Source organism: Manis javanica, chromosome 11 (genome assembly GCF_040802235.1).
Source record: "Manis javanica isolate MJ-LG chromosome 11, MJ_LKY, whole genome shotgun sequence".
Classification (NCBI taxonomy): domain Eukaryota; kingdom Metazoa; phylum Chordata; class Mammalia; order Pholidota; family Manidae; genus Manis; species Manis javanica.
This window is the reverse complement of record NC_133166.1, coordinates 92,207,078-92,221,474: the sequence shown is the minus strand read 5'-3', so window position 1 is coordinate 92,221,474 and position 14,397 is coordinate 92,207,078. Positions and strand designations below refer to the sequence as shown.

The 14,397-nt window shown below is 42.2% G+C and overlaps 1 protein-coding gene across 1 annotated transcript in view; it reads right to left on the bottom strand.

Annotated features, from left to right (window-relative positions):
* C11H1orf21 (chromosome 11 C1orf21 homolog) overlaps positions 1-14,397 on the bottom strand; it is a 216,986-nt gene that overhangs the window by 134,675 nt on the left and 67,914 nt on the right. The window contains exon 2 of the mRNA XM_037009909.2: positions 7,365-7,580. Within this exon, the coding sequence (XP_036865804.1) occupies positions 7,365-7,458 (94 nt within the window). The 5' untranslated portion in view covers positions 7,459-7,580. The remainder of the gene's footprint in view (positions 1-7,364; positions 7,581-14,397) is intronic.

Sequence of the window (14,397 nt, the reverse complement as noted above, 5' to 3'; positions counted from 1 at the left end):
CATCACGCATTCCAGCAGGGTATATTTTGAGGTGGGTGACGGGAAGGAGTGGGGAGGCTGAGCCAAGCTACTCATATCTACAACCAGCAGCACGCCAGTGCTGGTCACGCACCCAGGCACTGTCCCAGGTGCTTTCCAGTTAATCCATTTGATCCTCCACAGGACTCCACGTGGTGGATACCGTCGTTATCGCCACATTACAGACGGGGAAACCCAGGCACTCGGGAGGCCATTACTGGTCAAAGCACAAGAAATGGGGAGGCTGGAGCAGAGCCCAGCTAGGGGGAGAGAACTCCGTCACTCCACCTCGTGCTTACAGTAAGGACTTGGTTCCTTTCTCCTGTCAAAGTCTTAAGCACCTATCAGAGGGGCCTAAGAACTACTGAAAGAAAAAGGAAATGAAACTAAAGTATTCTGAGCACCTTCTCTTGAGTCAGACACTGGGCTCTAAACACTTTTACTTTGGACATGTGCAGTGAAACTCCTAGTCAGGGTGGGCTGATTTCTGTAATTTCATGAGCCCCATGTGCACTGTGAGCCATTAAGACGTTCCTGAAGCTCAGATCAAGACATCACGGAGTCTTCAAACACTAAGCCAACGCCTGCCTCCTCTCTCCTCCTGACTTAAATGTTTCCCGCTTCTAGGCTCCGACCCCACTCTATCACAAACCCATCAAGCACTTCTCCTGCCCTTAACATCTGTTACCAACTCGCAAAAAAACAAAAGAGTGGGGGGGGGAGATAATCCTCTCTGATCTATGGAAAGTAACAACTTCGGAAGTCAAAAGAAGCTTCTGTAGGCCACCAAAGAGTTCATTAGAGGCAGCTAAAGATTACCACTAATTAGTAGAGAGATGAGCCAGTTTGTTTGTTCTTCCTCATCTGCTAAGCTGCCTTCCAATCTCTGCCTCTCTACCTGTCCTGTGTACCCCAAGACCCCCTCCTCCCTCCGAGGGCAGCACCCACCTATGCAGAATCAAAGCAGAACAAGAGGGAGGCCGCCTCAGCCTCACTCCTCTTTTCTTAGATTCAATAAGTAAACTTCAAAACTGAAACTTGAAAGGGAAGGAAATTCTAAACACCAATCCTACCTTTCACTGAGTTATGTGAGCACTTTCCAACAGATACAGTATGAGTTATATATGTACTTTCAATATTTCTAATAGACACATTAAATAAGTAAAAAGAAACTTCATAAATTTTATTTAACCTGATATCCTAATATATCCAAAATACCACTTCAACATGTAATCAACAAGAAAATTATTAATGAGCTATTTTCCTTTCTTTATTCCAAACTAAGTCCTCAAAATCCTGTGTGTACTTCACACTTACAGCACATCTCAATTAGTACTAGCCATATTTACATGCTTAATAGTCACATGTGGCCAGTGGTTAACATATTAGGTAGCACAGAATAATTAGGTCTCTGTTAATCTTTACATGATCAGAAGTTGTGAAAGGAAAAAACAGTGGATTATTACTTTGTCTCCAATGGCTTTGAATTTCTAAATGAAATCGGCACATTTTCTCATTTAATCTTCCCCATGGCCTGTGAAGTCAGTCCCTGTAGTATTTTAGATGGGTAATAGATTGGCATAACAACATCACACACGTACAAGCACACAAACACCTGTTTCCAATGTTCACAATTTACAGTCGGGAATCAGAACTTAACTGTAGCCACAAAGCACCATAGAGCCCAAGTGAAAGTAGCCAAATTCTTGTTTTATACTCAGTCTCACACCACCAAGCCAGAGGAATTTACTGTAATATCTAAGCACTTCCACTTAAGGGAATATTTATAAGCATCAGACTCTTGTGATCCTTAAGCCAAACTTGGCATGAATCAAGGCCACGTGGTAACAGAGGGGCAGCTGGCACGGTCAGGGTGCAGCCTAATCCTTGAACAATCTGTCTGGTCCCAGCTCCTGGCATTCCTGGGAATTCCTCTCAAGACCATACAGGCCCTGCCTTCAGGGGGTTTACCAGCTCAGAAGAGAGATGACACACACACGCATAAACAATGAGATTAGATGTACAAAGAAACCCAATGTGTAAGTATATGAAGAAGTATTCTGGCATGGCAAGAAAGAGGTGCTTTCGAAGGTATCAGGATACCTTCATGCCAGTTTGGGGGAAGTCTGGGAAAAGTGCAGGATTTAGAGGTGAAGGCAGGAGAAAGGGCCCATGCCAAGCAGAGGCCATGGTGTACCGGGGGGCCTGGAAGACAGAAGGCAAGGGCGAGGCCACAGGGTGCACTGTCCAGTCTGGTGAAGAACGGAGAACGTAAAGGACAGGGTAAGAAAGACACAAGCTGCAAAGATGGGTATGAGCCGTATTCAGGGGTCTTGAATGCTCGCTAAGGATTTAGGATTTTACTGGCTAAGAATTGGGTGCCACATAAAATACTAAAGCAGGAGAATTAACATGGACAGAGAAGAACTTTTGAAAACTCTGACACACTCTGGCAATGGTGCAAAAACTGGATAATTAAAAACAAACAAGCAGTCAAAGAGGCAAACAAACAACAAAGGCAGCCTGATGACATGAGGTCAGCAAACACTGTGGTATCTGCCTTATGATGGATTATCACAGCCCGAATGGTGGTCGTGAGCACAAGGGTCACAGATCTGCCAATTGTAAGAGACAAAGGCCTCGGCTGAAAGCCTTTTCAAGATTGCAGCCTACATTACAGGAAGAGTGGTAGTGACCTTCAGGCAAACAGCAAAGCCAATTCAAATAACTAAAGAGATTCCCCCCTTCCTCCCTCCCTGGGGGTGGGTTGCAGAAGAGATAATGATCTCGGGTTTGACATGTTAATTTCCCTAATAAGGCCTGAATCTGTTCTATGCACCTGCTTTAAGAGTGAAAGACTGTTCAAAGAAATCCAGTAAGCCTTTGACTTTCCTTAGAACTTCCTTAACTAGCACATGATAACTTGAACCTACTGGTCACTTATTTGATGCAAGCCGGCCTTGGCTGTCTGTTCAGCCATCCTTTGAATGACCTCAGCAGTCCGCTGACCGCTGTTCACACATGACCTGACCCTGAGGGAAGGAACATTCCAATCTGGAGATGGAGCTTTCTGGCCTGGATTTCACTTCTGAGAGGGCTACAGTATGTGAGGCACAACTTCAGATTTGAAACTTTTTATGCTTCGATATTTAAAGGCAAAGAAAGTCTGTAGGTAAATGTCAGTGGTGAAGTTCCTTATCAGTGCGCTCCTGAATTCTAGGAAATCTAGATGTCAAGATGCCTGTTCGTCATTCAGTCCTCACTGGTGGAAACAGTCAACAGAAATTCTGTCACATGCATTTGCAGTGGTTGGGTCCCCTAAATAACCAAAAGATGACAGAGACCCAACTGCTTCATAAAAAAGGAAATTACCATTTGTAAAAACACACTGCTTATCAACGCTTCCCAGCATGTCCTTGGAAGCTATGAAATTAAATTAACACCTTTCGGGAAAGGATCGAATGTGTGTGAGTACACATAGAGACACATACTTCTGAGCTGTCCCCAATATGCCGCGCTTCACAGACTCTGTCAACTCTTCAACAACACGTGGTAATAACATTTTTTAAACACTGAAAAACATCGAGCTTTTAAAAAGTGAATGGGGCCACTTTATTCAATGAAAAATAGAGGAGTGACTTGGAAGGGGAATATGGCCGTCCAGGCTGGACTGTGATCCGGTCACGGGCCCCTCTCTGCCTCCTTCTATGGGTGTAGTGACCAGTCTCCGACGATGGCCCCTGAGCATTCCTGCCCTTCTCACAGGCTCGGACCGGAGAGAGGGAGAGCCTTTGTGCTCCCCCTTGACTCTGGGCTGGTCTTAGGGTTCGGCCAACAGAATGCAGCCCAAAGTGACATTCAGAGCCTGCCCTTAAGAGCTGGGGCAACTCCTGCTTCCTGTGTTGGCAGCCAGCCACCACGTGGAACGTTTGACTACCCGGCTGGAAAGGAAGGCCCAGTGGACAGAGGCCTGAAACCACCTTGGCCACTTGCGCCCAGGCAAAAACACCAAATGAATCCCAGAGCCCTTCCACCCAGACCCCAATCATGACAAATAATATATCAGTGTTTGTTTCAAGCCACTATGTTTGGGGTCCTTTGTTATGCAGTAATAGATGAATGAAACAGTGGGTGACAAACGATAGCGAATGGTTCATCTGTGATTGTGTTGGGATTGTGTGCACTTCTGCTTATAAACCAATGTAAACTGGGGAACCAGATAGGACCTTCTCTTGTCACATTCAAACTCCAGCACTCAGTAATATCTAGGACTGGCAAGGATGTTCACACTGGATTCTGACAACTCCACCCCCAGAGCCCTGCGGGAAAACTATACCCCTTGACTGGTCCACGAAGCTTGCTCCCTCCTAGTAGGCCTGCTGTATCTAACACCAGGCCACAAATCTCGTCGCATGTTAGAAAGAGTTAACAAGATGAATGCTGGGAAGAATAAAATTTCAATAGGAGCACTGGGAAAGATGAAGAGAAGTTAGCAGAGACTATAACTGTGCTTTCTGGCATGGGCTGCATGGAGCCACACAGACATCGATTTCTGGGTAAGACATTCCTGGGCAGGCCTGGGGGGTTGGGTGCAGGGGGAAGGAAACTGAATTATTAGCCCTGATTCTTGGCTCTTCTTGACATCCATACCCTTGTCATGAACTCACTGTGTTCAGACGTACTTCTCTGCCTCTCACCTCTGAGCCTGTTCTGGAATTTGCTTTGGCTAGTAAAACATGGGTGCAAGGGACAGTGTGCCAGCTGCAAGCCCCCGCGGAAGAGGCAGCATGCGGATCGCCTGCACTCTCATCCTGCCAAAGGAGAACACGCCGCCCTTGCCTCACTGGCCCCACAGGGAAGATGAGAGACAGAGAGTAGAGTCACTCCAGCTGCCCCACCCACTCGTGATCAAGAAAGACAGGCTAATTGTTGAATGTCACTGAGAGGGTGAGGTTGTCTAATGCCCAGCAATGATTGACTAATACAACGCTCCTTTATTTGCAAAGTACTTTACAACAATAAAGTCTTTTCAGTTATAAAATTTGTAACTAAATCAGCAAATAGGTGGTTAGGCAGCCTCCTTGCCAAGTACAATATAAAAGCACGATGTATTGAATATCAATGGTTTTTGCTCTTGCAAGTCTAAGTTTATCTTTCTAAAGATTGTAGTTCTATATATAAAGAAGTTCTCTATAACTTAACCCTGTCTTAGTTTCCCAGCCAGTTCTCTCCACTTTTACTTTATATTCCATTCACACTGGACTACTTAAGTCCAGGTGTCTCACTGACTTCAAGCCTCCCCTCATTCAGTTTCTTCCTAGACCCTTTTTCCTACAAGGTTAGATTCACCAATCTTTTAAGGCCAAGTTCAGATGTTTTCTTCTCAGAAACCTGCTCTGATCCTGCCCTTTAAAGCAGTCTCTTCATCCTCTCACTCTTGATGTACATCTTTTCCTCTTCTGGTATTTGGTTTATTCTGCTTCATAACACTTCCTTATCCTCTTATAAAAGTCCTAGAAAGGCAGGTTTACAAATCAATTACCTCTGTATCCTCCCTGACATCTAGCAAGAGGTCTTACACAGAAGTGTACAGGCCAATCCATACTTTTTTGCATTAAAGCATGAGTAACCAAGGGGAGGCAGCAGGGCATCGGGCACTAACACACGGACTCTGGCGTGTGAGAGCTCTGAATCCACCACTTAGTAGCTGGGCAACTTTAGACCAGTCCGTCTGTGCTGCAGCTTCCAAATCTGTAAAATTGGGATGGCTCATCTTTCACAGGATGGTTGTGAAAATTCAGCATGAACATGAATGTAAATGCTTCTCTGTGTTTGACATATGGTGGTGGCTCCAAAAATGGTAGCTCTTATTACAAAAAATGATAATGACACACAATATCATATAGAAGTTAGTTTAAACAAATCCCTATGAGATTATTTTCTCTTTTAGAAGTTAAGTATCTGAGGGTATCAGTCATGACTCTAGTTCTGATAAGCTGTTTTTCCAGAAACTGATTTCAATGATCTGGTTCTAGTTTTAGTAAGATACTCACATTACTCTTCTCCCCAGTTGTAAATGCACAGGTAGCCATCACTAGCAGCTAATTTGTTCCAGGCAATAAATGCATCTCCTTAAAAAACAAAACACAACAAAAGCCTCCTCCCCACATACACTGTGCTTTTTCACTAAGGCTTTGCCCTTTCCACAGCATTCCTAATTCTTCACCAGGGGACTGCAATGGCTGTTAGCAGATCAAAAGCTAGAGATTCTACATGCAATAGACTTACTTGTCAGGGAATGAATAACACGACTTCAGTTGTTTACACACAAACATTATTTCAATGTGGTTCTTTATTGAGTGAGAGATGAAGAGGCGCTTTTATGAAGACAAGTGCCATGCAAATGTCAAGTAGTAAGTTATTACTGTTGAAATGATTCAGCAAACCTGCTTCATCTGCTGGGTAGTCACTGGAATTTTGTACCAACACACAGCCATGCCTCATCAGAACAGTAATCAATCACCCACGGAACAAACTCAAAATTAGGCAAACAGAAAAGCCTGTAACTGGCCGGGCAGGTAACATCAAGGAGTGAAGTGGGCTTGACATGCTTTCGCAGGAGGTTCACTGGAGGTCACAGCCTGATGAACAGGGCAATGGCTACCTCACCCCAGTGATGGTTGTTACCTCAGGGAGTGAGGACCCAGTGCTGCCGGAACTTCTCAAGAAATTTAGGGTTTGATGTGAAACATCCTGATGTTTAAAGGCTGTTTTGATTTTTGTTTTAAAATTCTCTGGGAGCCAAAACAAAATATACTGGAAGGTCAGATGTGGCCAGGGGTTGGCAGTTTGTGACCTTTTGCACCAGATATTCTAATGTCACTCTGAATCCTCACAGAAAGCTTAAAAGATGATTAAATTCATTGAATTTGTATTTTTGAATCCAAAAATAATTCACATAAAAAGTAACTATTAGTCTTAAAAAAACCAGCTCACTCTCATTTATTAATAAATCCTCACTCATGCCACTGTTGGACCTCTGTGTTTTCTGTCTTAAGTTCTCTACCAAGACACCCTGTGCCTACTGTCCTACACATCTAAGTGCTGCTAGTTATATAAAACTTGATTTAAATGCCAGTTTTTGCATAAACCTCCATCATCTTCCTGAAGTCCTCTATGTATAAATTATGATGAAAACTGTCCAGTGCAAAAGATTTGCACTGATTGTTATCACATCTTTCATCAGCCCTTTCCCAGCAGCCCCCAAACAGGTAACACCAATAAGCCTACAAATATTAACTCCCGAGAAAGGGAAAGGCCTGGATCGACAGGTCAAGGGCACTCACCGCCAAACACATCTCCGTTCTGGTAGTTTTTCCCTTTCTGGGCTTCCTCTTCATTTTGAACAGTGGCAACATGCTTGGCGGAGGCACAGCCCATAGTCTCATTCGGTCAGCTTCAGCCGGGCTGAACTGCAAATCATCTCTACAGACACAGGGACATTTTTTTTTTCTTTACATGCAGAGAAAATCCTTCTGCTGAGTCGGTTAAAATGTGCGCACCTGCAAGAACAGAAAGTCAGGTCAGAGTGTGTGAAACAGAACTCGCGTCTCAGCGTCTGCCAGAGCTGTGCGGCCGGGAACGCATTGGAATTCCCACCTGAGCCCCTGCACCGGGGAGCAAATGGACACTGAAGACCGAAAGGAGGCATGGCCCCTTCTCATCTGACTCTCACTCAGAAAGCAACACCAGGAGGCATGCCCACTCCACAACACATGGCTGCACTTTTTGAGGCAATAACAATATTTATTCAAATAAATATTTGAGCACAAATATGTGTCACACACATACTTAAGCACATATGTTTGCTAATGTTCTGGAATCTCAAACACCTTCACAGTATGGAATGCACATTCACGAGATCCAGCCAGGTCAGGAAGCTGGGAAAGTTCTCCAGCCCCCTGATCCTGCCCTGCAGGCCAGCCCTTCCCAGCTCCTCAAATTTTGCCAGGAGGTAGTCTTTCTTCTCAGGCTGAAACCTGGGCTAGTTTATTCATTTCCAGTGGGATCTGCAAATAATTCAACATTTTATTTATTGTCACAGAAATGACACTGTTTTGGGGGACAAAGGAAGGACATGGGGACAAGGATTTAAACTTACTTTTGTCCATTTTCAGTTCAGCTACTTGAATGTTTTAAAGATTGAGCAGAGGTAGGAATATGAAGAAGACAAGGCAGTTGCCTGCCTCTTATCAGAGCCTTTGTGCCTGTATCATAAACTCCTAAAAAGGGCTGAATGAGTACTTATGGATAAAACACAAAGGAGCTATCCCCTATGAAGTCAATTTACCTTCCCCCGCCCCACTCAAGGTTGCTGCCCAAATTCTCAGTTTGCTATACACAACTTGCTCATTATTTATTCTTTCACCATCCTTATCCAGCCATTCCAGACTTCCAGTGTTTTGAAACGGCTATGCATTCCTTCATCTCCATCCCTCCCACTGTAACACAGGCCCTCACCTCTTCACACCTGAGGCAGAGTGAGAGAAGTACCCAGCCCGCTCTTCATTTCCCTTAGCAGCCACATCCCACCCCGGTCCTTCCCACTTTACCAACGGCTGCTGTTTCTCAACCTCAAGAACAGTGCCACCAAGTGCAGGCTTTCTCCTCCGAGAAGGCTGCTGCCCTCATCTCTCTTTCCTAAAGCATTAATGACATCTAGGCATGTAGAAATCCCATCATTTAAACCATAAAACCTCAGCAAAGGGAATTTTTCAGATTAGCCTAACACTAAAAGGTAATTCTAAATCAGTCTACTAAATGAACTTAGATACAAAGGTAATAGTCTAAATTAAGCCAAGCGAATACAAATTTCCATATTGACTCTATGGCTGTATCACTAGCCCTGTCTTTGTATAGTTCTTCAGACTATTTTCTATCACCCAGTTATATTAAATCATTACAAGAAGTATAGGTTTAGTTGAAGTTTGACATTGAAAGGCTTTTTTCCCCCTAGACAGTGCATGCTTATATAGTTTCTCTACACTAATTGGTAACCCTATGCTAACCAATTTTCATCCTTTTAAAGCTGTAGGGACTATGCATACACACAATTATTCTGATGACATTCAGGAGTAATGCTGTTAAAGCTAGGGTATTTCAGTTTGATAGCCTATTCATGCTGGTCTACAGGGCTCAGGGGCTTGATGGGGGAGATACGCTGTAGGGGAGAACTTTTATAAAAATCCACACAAGACAGTGTAGTAAGTGCTATGACTGAGTTTTTACACAGGAATCTATGACAATGCAGAATTCAAAAAAGCACATTCAAAATGACTGGGCAGAAGCAGGAATGAAAAGATGAAGTTGTACTTTGTACGGTCTGAAAAGTTTGGTAGAAATTTGCCAGCCCCGAAGGGTAGGAGCATCATCCGGGTGTAAGGAACTGCCTAAGCTAAGACACCCGAATGTGAAAGAGAACAGCGTGTGCGCATGCGCCATGTGTGGCCGCGCGTGCGCACATTCAGAAGGGTCACGTGGGGCGGGCAGGGAGGAGGGCGGTGTTGCTGAGGCTTTGTGGAGCTTCAGCAGGCCTTGCTTACCTCATCCAACTTAATAAACGATTAAATGTCCTAAGATTCTGGGTGCCTTTCTGACCCAAATTTGAGCACACTTTCAGAAGAATTAAATTAGTAGTGAAGAAATCCATTCTGTCAACCTAGCACTGTTTTTGAAGAAACATCACAGAAATACGAACACAAAGAATGGAGGCAGGATTCAGTCCTAAAGGCAGGGGAAGGGGAAACCACCTCGCCAACTAGCTGGCTGCCAAGGGGGGCTGCGCGGGATCTGCATCCCAGCTAGCACTGTCTCGGGCATCACCCCGATTCCTCATCTCCAGCATCACCACATTAGGTGACAGGTGCAGGCTCCGGGAACGAATTCCTCACTTTCTAAAAGGGATGTGGGAAAACCACCTCGCACATACGCGGGAGAGCACCCCGATGTGACAGGGGAAGCCTCAGCCCACCTCCCTGTCTGCTGCCACCTCTTCAATGTAAACAAAGTAAAAACAGGAAGGAGAGTGGGAGAGCCCAACAAAATCCCCAAGGACAGTGGTCGTCCAGAGACAATTTACAATCATCTTGCTTTTCGGTTCCTCATTCCGATTTTGTATTTACGGCTTCATCTGCTATCTAAGAAGTAAATATAAAAATTCTGAGCTTTGAACTACACTTTGCTACCTCTGAAAAGCACTGGGTGGTGTTTCTTCTGGGGTTTAAAGTTGTGTTTGTCTCAGAATATCTTACAGTTGAAATCACATAAAAATCAGATAAACTGCAGCAGGCTAACAAAAATAGAAGATATAAGGAGAACTTTTCAGAGGATTTCTGTTATTCAGGCATTGAGTAAGGATCATGTTAACAAGCATGACAGAAATTATTTACACCAATTCAAACGATGACTTGGGAAGTTTCCATGTAATTTTACATTTAAAAAGCGCTATTGCTCCATACAAGTTCTCTTCAAATCATAAGTAGCTGTTGATTGTTGTTTCTGAAACATACAGCAGTACTTTAATTCTAATAGTGATGTTTCCAAGTTTTACAACTTCTTCAGAAATATATTTTAATATTTTGTCCATTTTCAAGGTGAGAATTGTGGAGTCATTGCAGAGGTAGAAGATTGTCAATTCATAAAGTTAACCACGGATCACTGGGGAAAGCTTTGTACTATGTGGTTTAGATTCTGCACATAAATGACTGTTCACTCATTCATTTAATCAACAGATAATTTACTGAAAACTACTAAGAGACAGACGTGTTTGGTTAGCACTGGGTATACAGAAGGAAACAAGACAAGATATGGTTTTCCTCCCTATCCCCATGGAATATGAACGTTCAGATAAAGGAGCTCATTAGAATGACACAGTATCACAGCAATGAGGTAGTTACTGCAGGTTAAACATAGGATGACAGGGGAGCTCACGCCACAGGTACCTCATTCAGCCTCGAGAGAGGGAATGTCAAGAGACGGCACGTGTGAGACCTGACCTCAGCTAAAGAAATATCATCACAACACCCCTGAACTGCATCTTTTATAGCCTGATGTAATGTCAAGGTTTCATTCCTATGGAAAATTCTCATTTGACCTCAACCCAACTGAGACCTTAAATTAAGCAGACTTTCAGAAATGTGTTCCTAATGACTGCCCTCATAACCCGCTCCAAAAGTTTCCCTTCATTTTATCTTTCGTGTTTTAAACCTTAGCATATTTTAGCTTCCATTTTCCCATTAGCTTTGCTCAGCTTTTCTCTGCCGATCCCCACACCCTCTGTTCATTTGCTGCCCTGAAACCACACCATTTAGAGAAGTCAGCCTGACGGTGCAAATGAGCATGCAGAGACTGCAACACTGCACATCGGAAAGTCCCGTTTGCACAGACTGTTATTCACAGCATGCTATTTCTGAAGGTACAGATCACAGTGTAAGACTCAAATTGAAGCATCTCTTTGATGTTTGATGGAAACTTCTGATGCTAAGTTCCATTGAGGATGATTTTTTTAAATGAAATAACCCATATGATAGGATCATCAAGCACCTCTAAAAATATGGGATCCAATTAATTGCCCATTGCTTTGTGTAAAAGCCTCCCCAAATGGTTGTATGGCTACATTATTCTGTACCATGAAATTAGAGGTTGTAATCCCTATCCACAAAGCTATGAGCTAACTGATTTAGTTGCATCTTTGTAGGATTTTTTTTCTTGCTTTTGATAAAAAATATTCTAGCATATCTGTAAATAAAATTAAAAATTTTAAAGGAGGACTAAAAATATATAACCATACATGTTTATTCCTTCTCTTCTTATACTATGCTTCAGCCCCCTTAGGTAATGCTTTAAATATCTATCACTAGGAGAATGAGTGTTCCCTAACATTCCACATTATAACATGAGAAAGTTCTTTCCTATACAGAAGTAAGTCTGTTACTTCTCTATGAATAGATAACACCTCTGTGTGTTACATTTGCCCCTTTATAAGGAAAGACTATGGATTATGATGGCTTCTTTTCTTTTTTCAAAGCTGATGGCTTCTCTTTATTTTTTTCAGCTTTATTAGGTATAACTGACAGAGCTGCAATATGTTGAAAGCGTTCAAAGGGACGATTTGATATACATACACATTATGGAATGATTTCTACCATTCAGTTTAGTAAACATACCCATCATCTTGTATGGTTACTTTTTTTTTTTTTTTTGGTGAGAACATTTAACTTCTATTCTCAGCAGCTTTCAATTCCACAATACACTACCAACTATAGTCACCATGTTATACATTAGTTCCTCAGACCTCATTCAACTTATAAAGAAAGTTTTTAGCTCTTACCTGTCTTTCCCTATTTTCCACAGCCCCCAGTCCCTGGCAAACAACCAACTCTGTGTTTCTATGAGTCTGACTTTTATTTTAACATTCCACATATAAGTGCATGCAATTATTTCCTGTATGGTTTATTTCACTTAGCATAATGCCCTCCAAGTTCATCCACTGTTGTAGGATTTTCTTCTTTTTTAAGGCTGAATAATGTTCTACTGTATGTGTGTATTTAATATATACATACATAGATATAGAAAGTTGACCCTTGAACAACAAGGGTCTGAACTGTTCAAGTCCACTTATATGTGGATTTTTTTTCAATTAAATACAGTACTGTATCTTTTCTCTTTCCTATGATTTTCTCAATAATGTTTTCTTTTTTCTAGCTTATTATATTGTAAGAATACAGTATATAATACATATCCACAGTATGTGTTCACTGACTGTTTATCAGTAAGGCTTCTGGTCAACAGTAGGCTCTTAGTAGTTAGGTTTTGGGGAGTAAAAACTTATACTCAGATTTTTGACTGCATGAGGTTCAGCACCCCTAACCCCCATATTGTTTAAGGGCCAGCTGGTATATCAAATTTTCTTGATTAATTTATGTGCTGATGGACACTTAGGTGATTTCCCTACCTTGAGTTCTGTGAATAATGCTATGTTGAATATGGGAACATTATTCTGTGAATGATGCTGTGAATAATGCTGTATATCCCAAAATTTTTGAGATAGTGATTTTTATTTCCTTTTAATATATAGCCAGAATTGGCCTTGCCGATGGCCTTTCTCTTCACCTTAATTTTCTGAACTAGAAGCATAGCTTCATCAAGAAACCTACTTTTATAAAATGGGGAAGGAAAAAAAATATGCAAAATATTTTGAGAAAAATCAGAGATATCTGAACTTTTCTTTAAAAACACTACGGGAAAATATTTCTATTTACATAGTCTTATGGATACATTTACTTTCCATTAATTAGTCCTGGACTTTTTCACATTGGATGGAAAAGCCAAAAATGCTGTAAACAGTTTCTTTGTCAAGAAAAACACTTCTAAAAAATGAATTGGAAGTGATAAACTCCATAAGGAAATCTTAGGTCAGAAAGAACATGAATACACTACATGTGGCTTAGAGGACTGGAGAGAAATAAAATTCTGATGGAACCGGTTACATAGAGAGCTATGAAGTCAGCAGTTCACAAAAGGATGCAGCTACTTTATTAATAGATCAGGAGCAAAGTGCCCCTTTTCTTCCTTTAATTAAAAAGGAAAATCAAGACAAGGCAACATCTAAAAACTCCTTTCTTTTATTGAAGAAAGAGCCAACGTCTAGGCACATAAAGAAAAAAAAATACATATAAATAACTAATCATTCTGTTTGCCCATCTGCTATGCTTCGCTATAATGAGTGTTAATACAGGGCCCACTGGGGGGTGAAGACAAGCAGCCTAAAAGTGATTTCTAATCTTGAAGCTGTGGTATCCTTGGGCTACTGTTGACACCATTTCACATTTCACTGTGAATGTTAAAAATAACACATGAAGAGATGTCACATTTGACATGAGGATAATCTGGAAAAGTCAGACCTTTCTGTTACCAGCAATTGCTGGCATCACAAAAGATATTCATTCCTCGCTCACACCCATTTGGTGTCGTGACAATTGACAATATGCTGTTCACTCCAAAGAAGCAGGGATTTTGCCTTCTGCTTTCTTTAGGGGAAAACTATCACTTCTACAAATAATAATAATACAGAGGTGTCTCAGAAACATAACAATAATAAGTCCTATGCAAGAGGATACGTTCCTACTGGATTCCGCAGTGAGGTGTGGGAAGGAGGCGGCAAGGTGGCCCATGGAAAGAGCACTGGAGGTGGGGGGAGAAGGCCGAGCTCCGGTCTCTGGCGTCACCTGCCTGCCTCCATACCAAGGCTGGGCTTCATCTCTCTTTGAGTCTATAGTCTACCTGAACATATGTCCGAGTGAGATAAGAATGAACCATGTA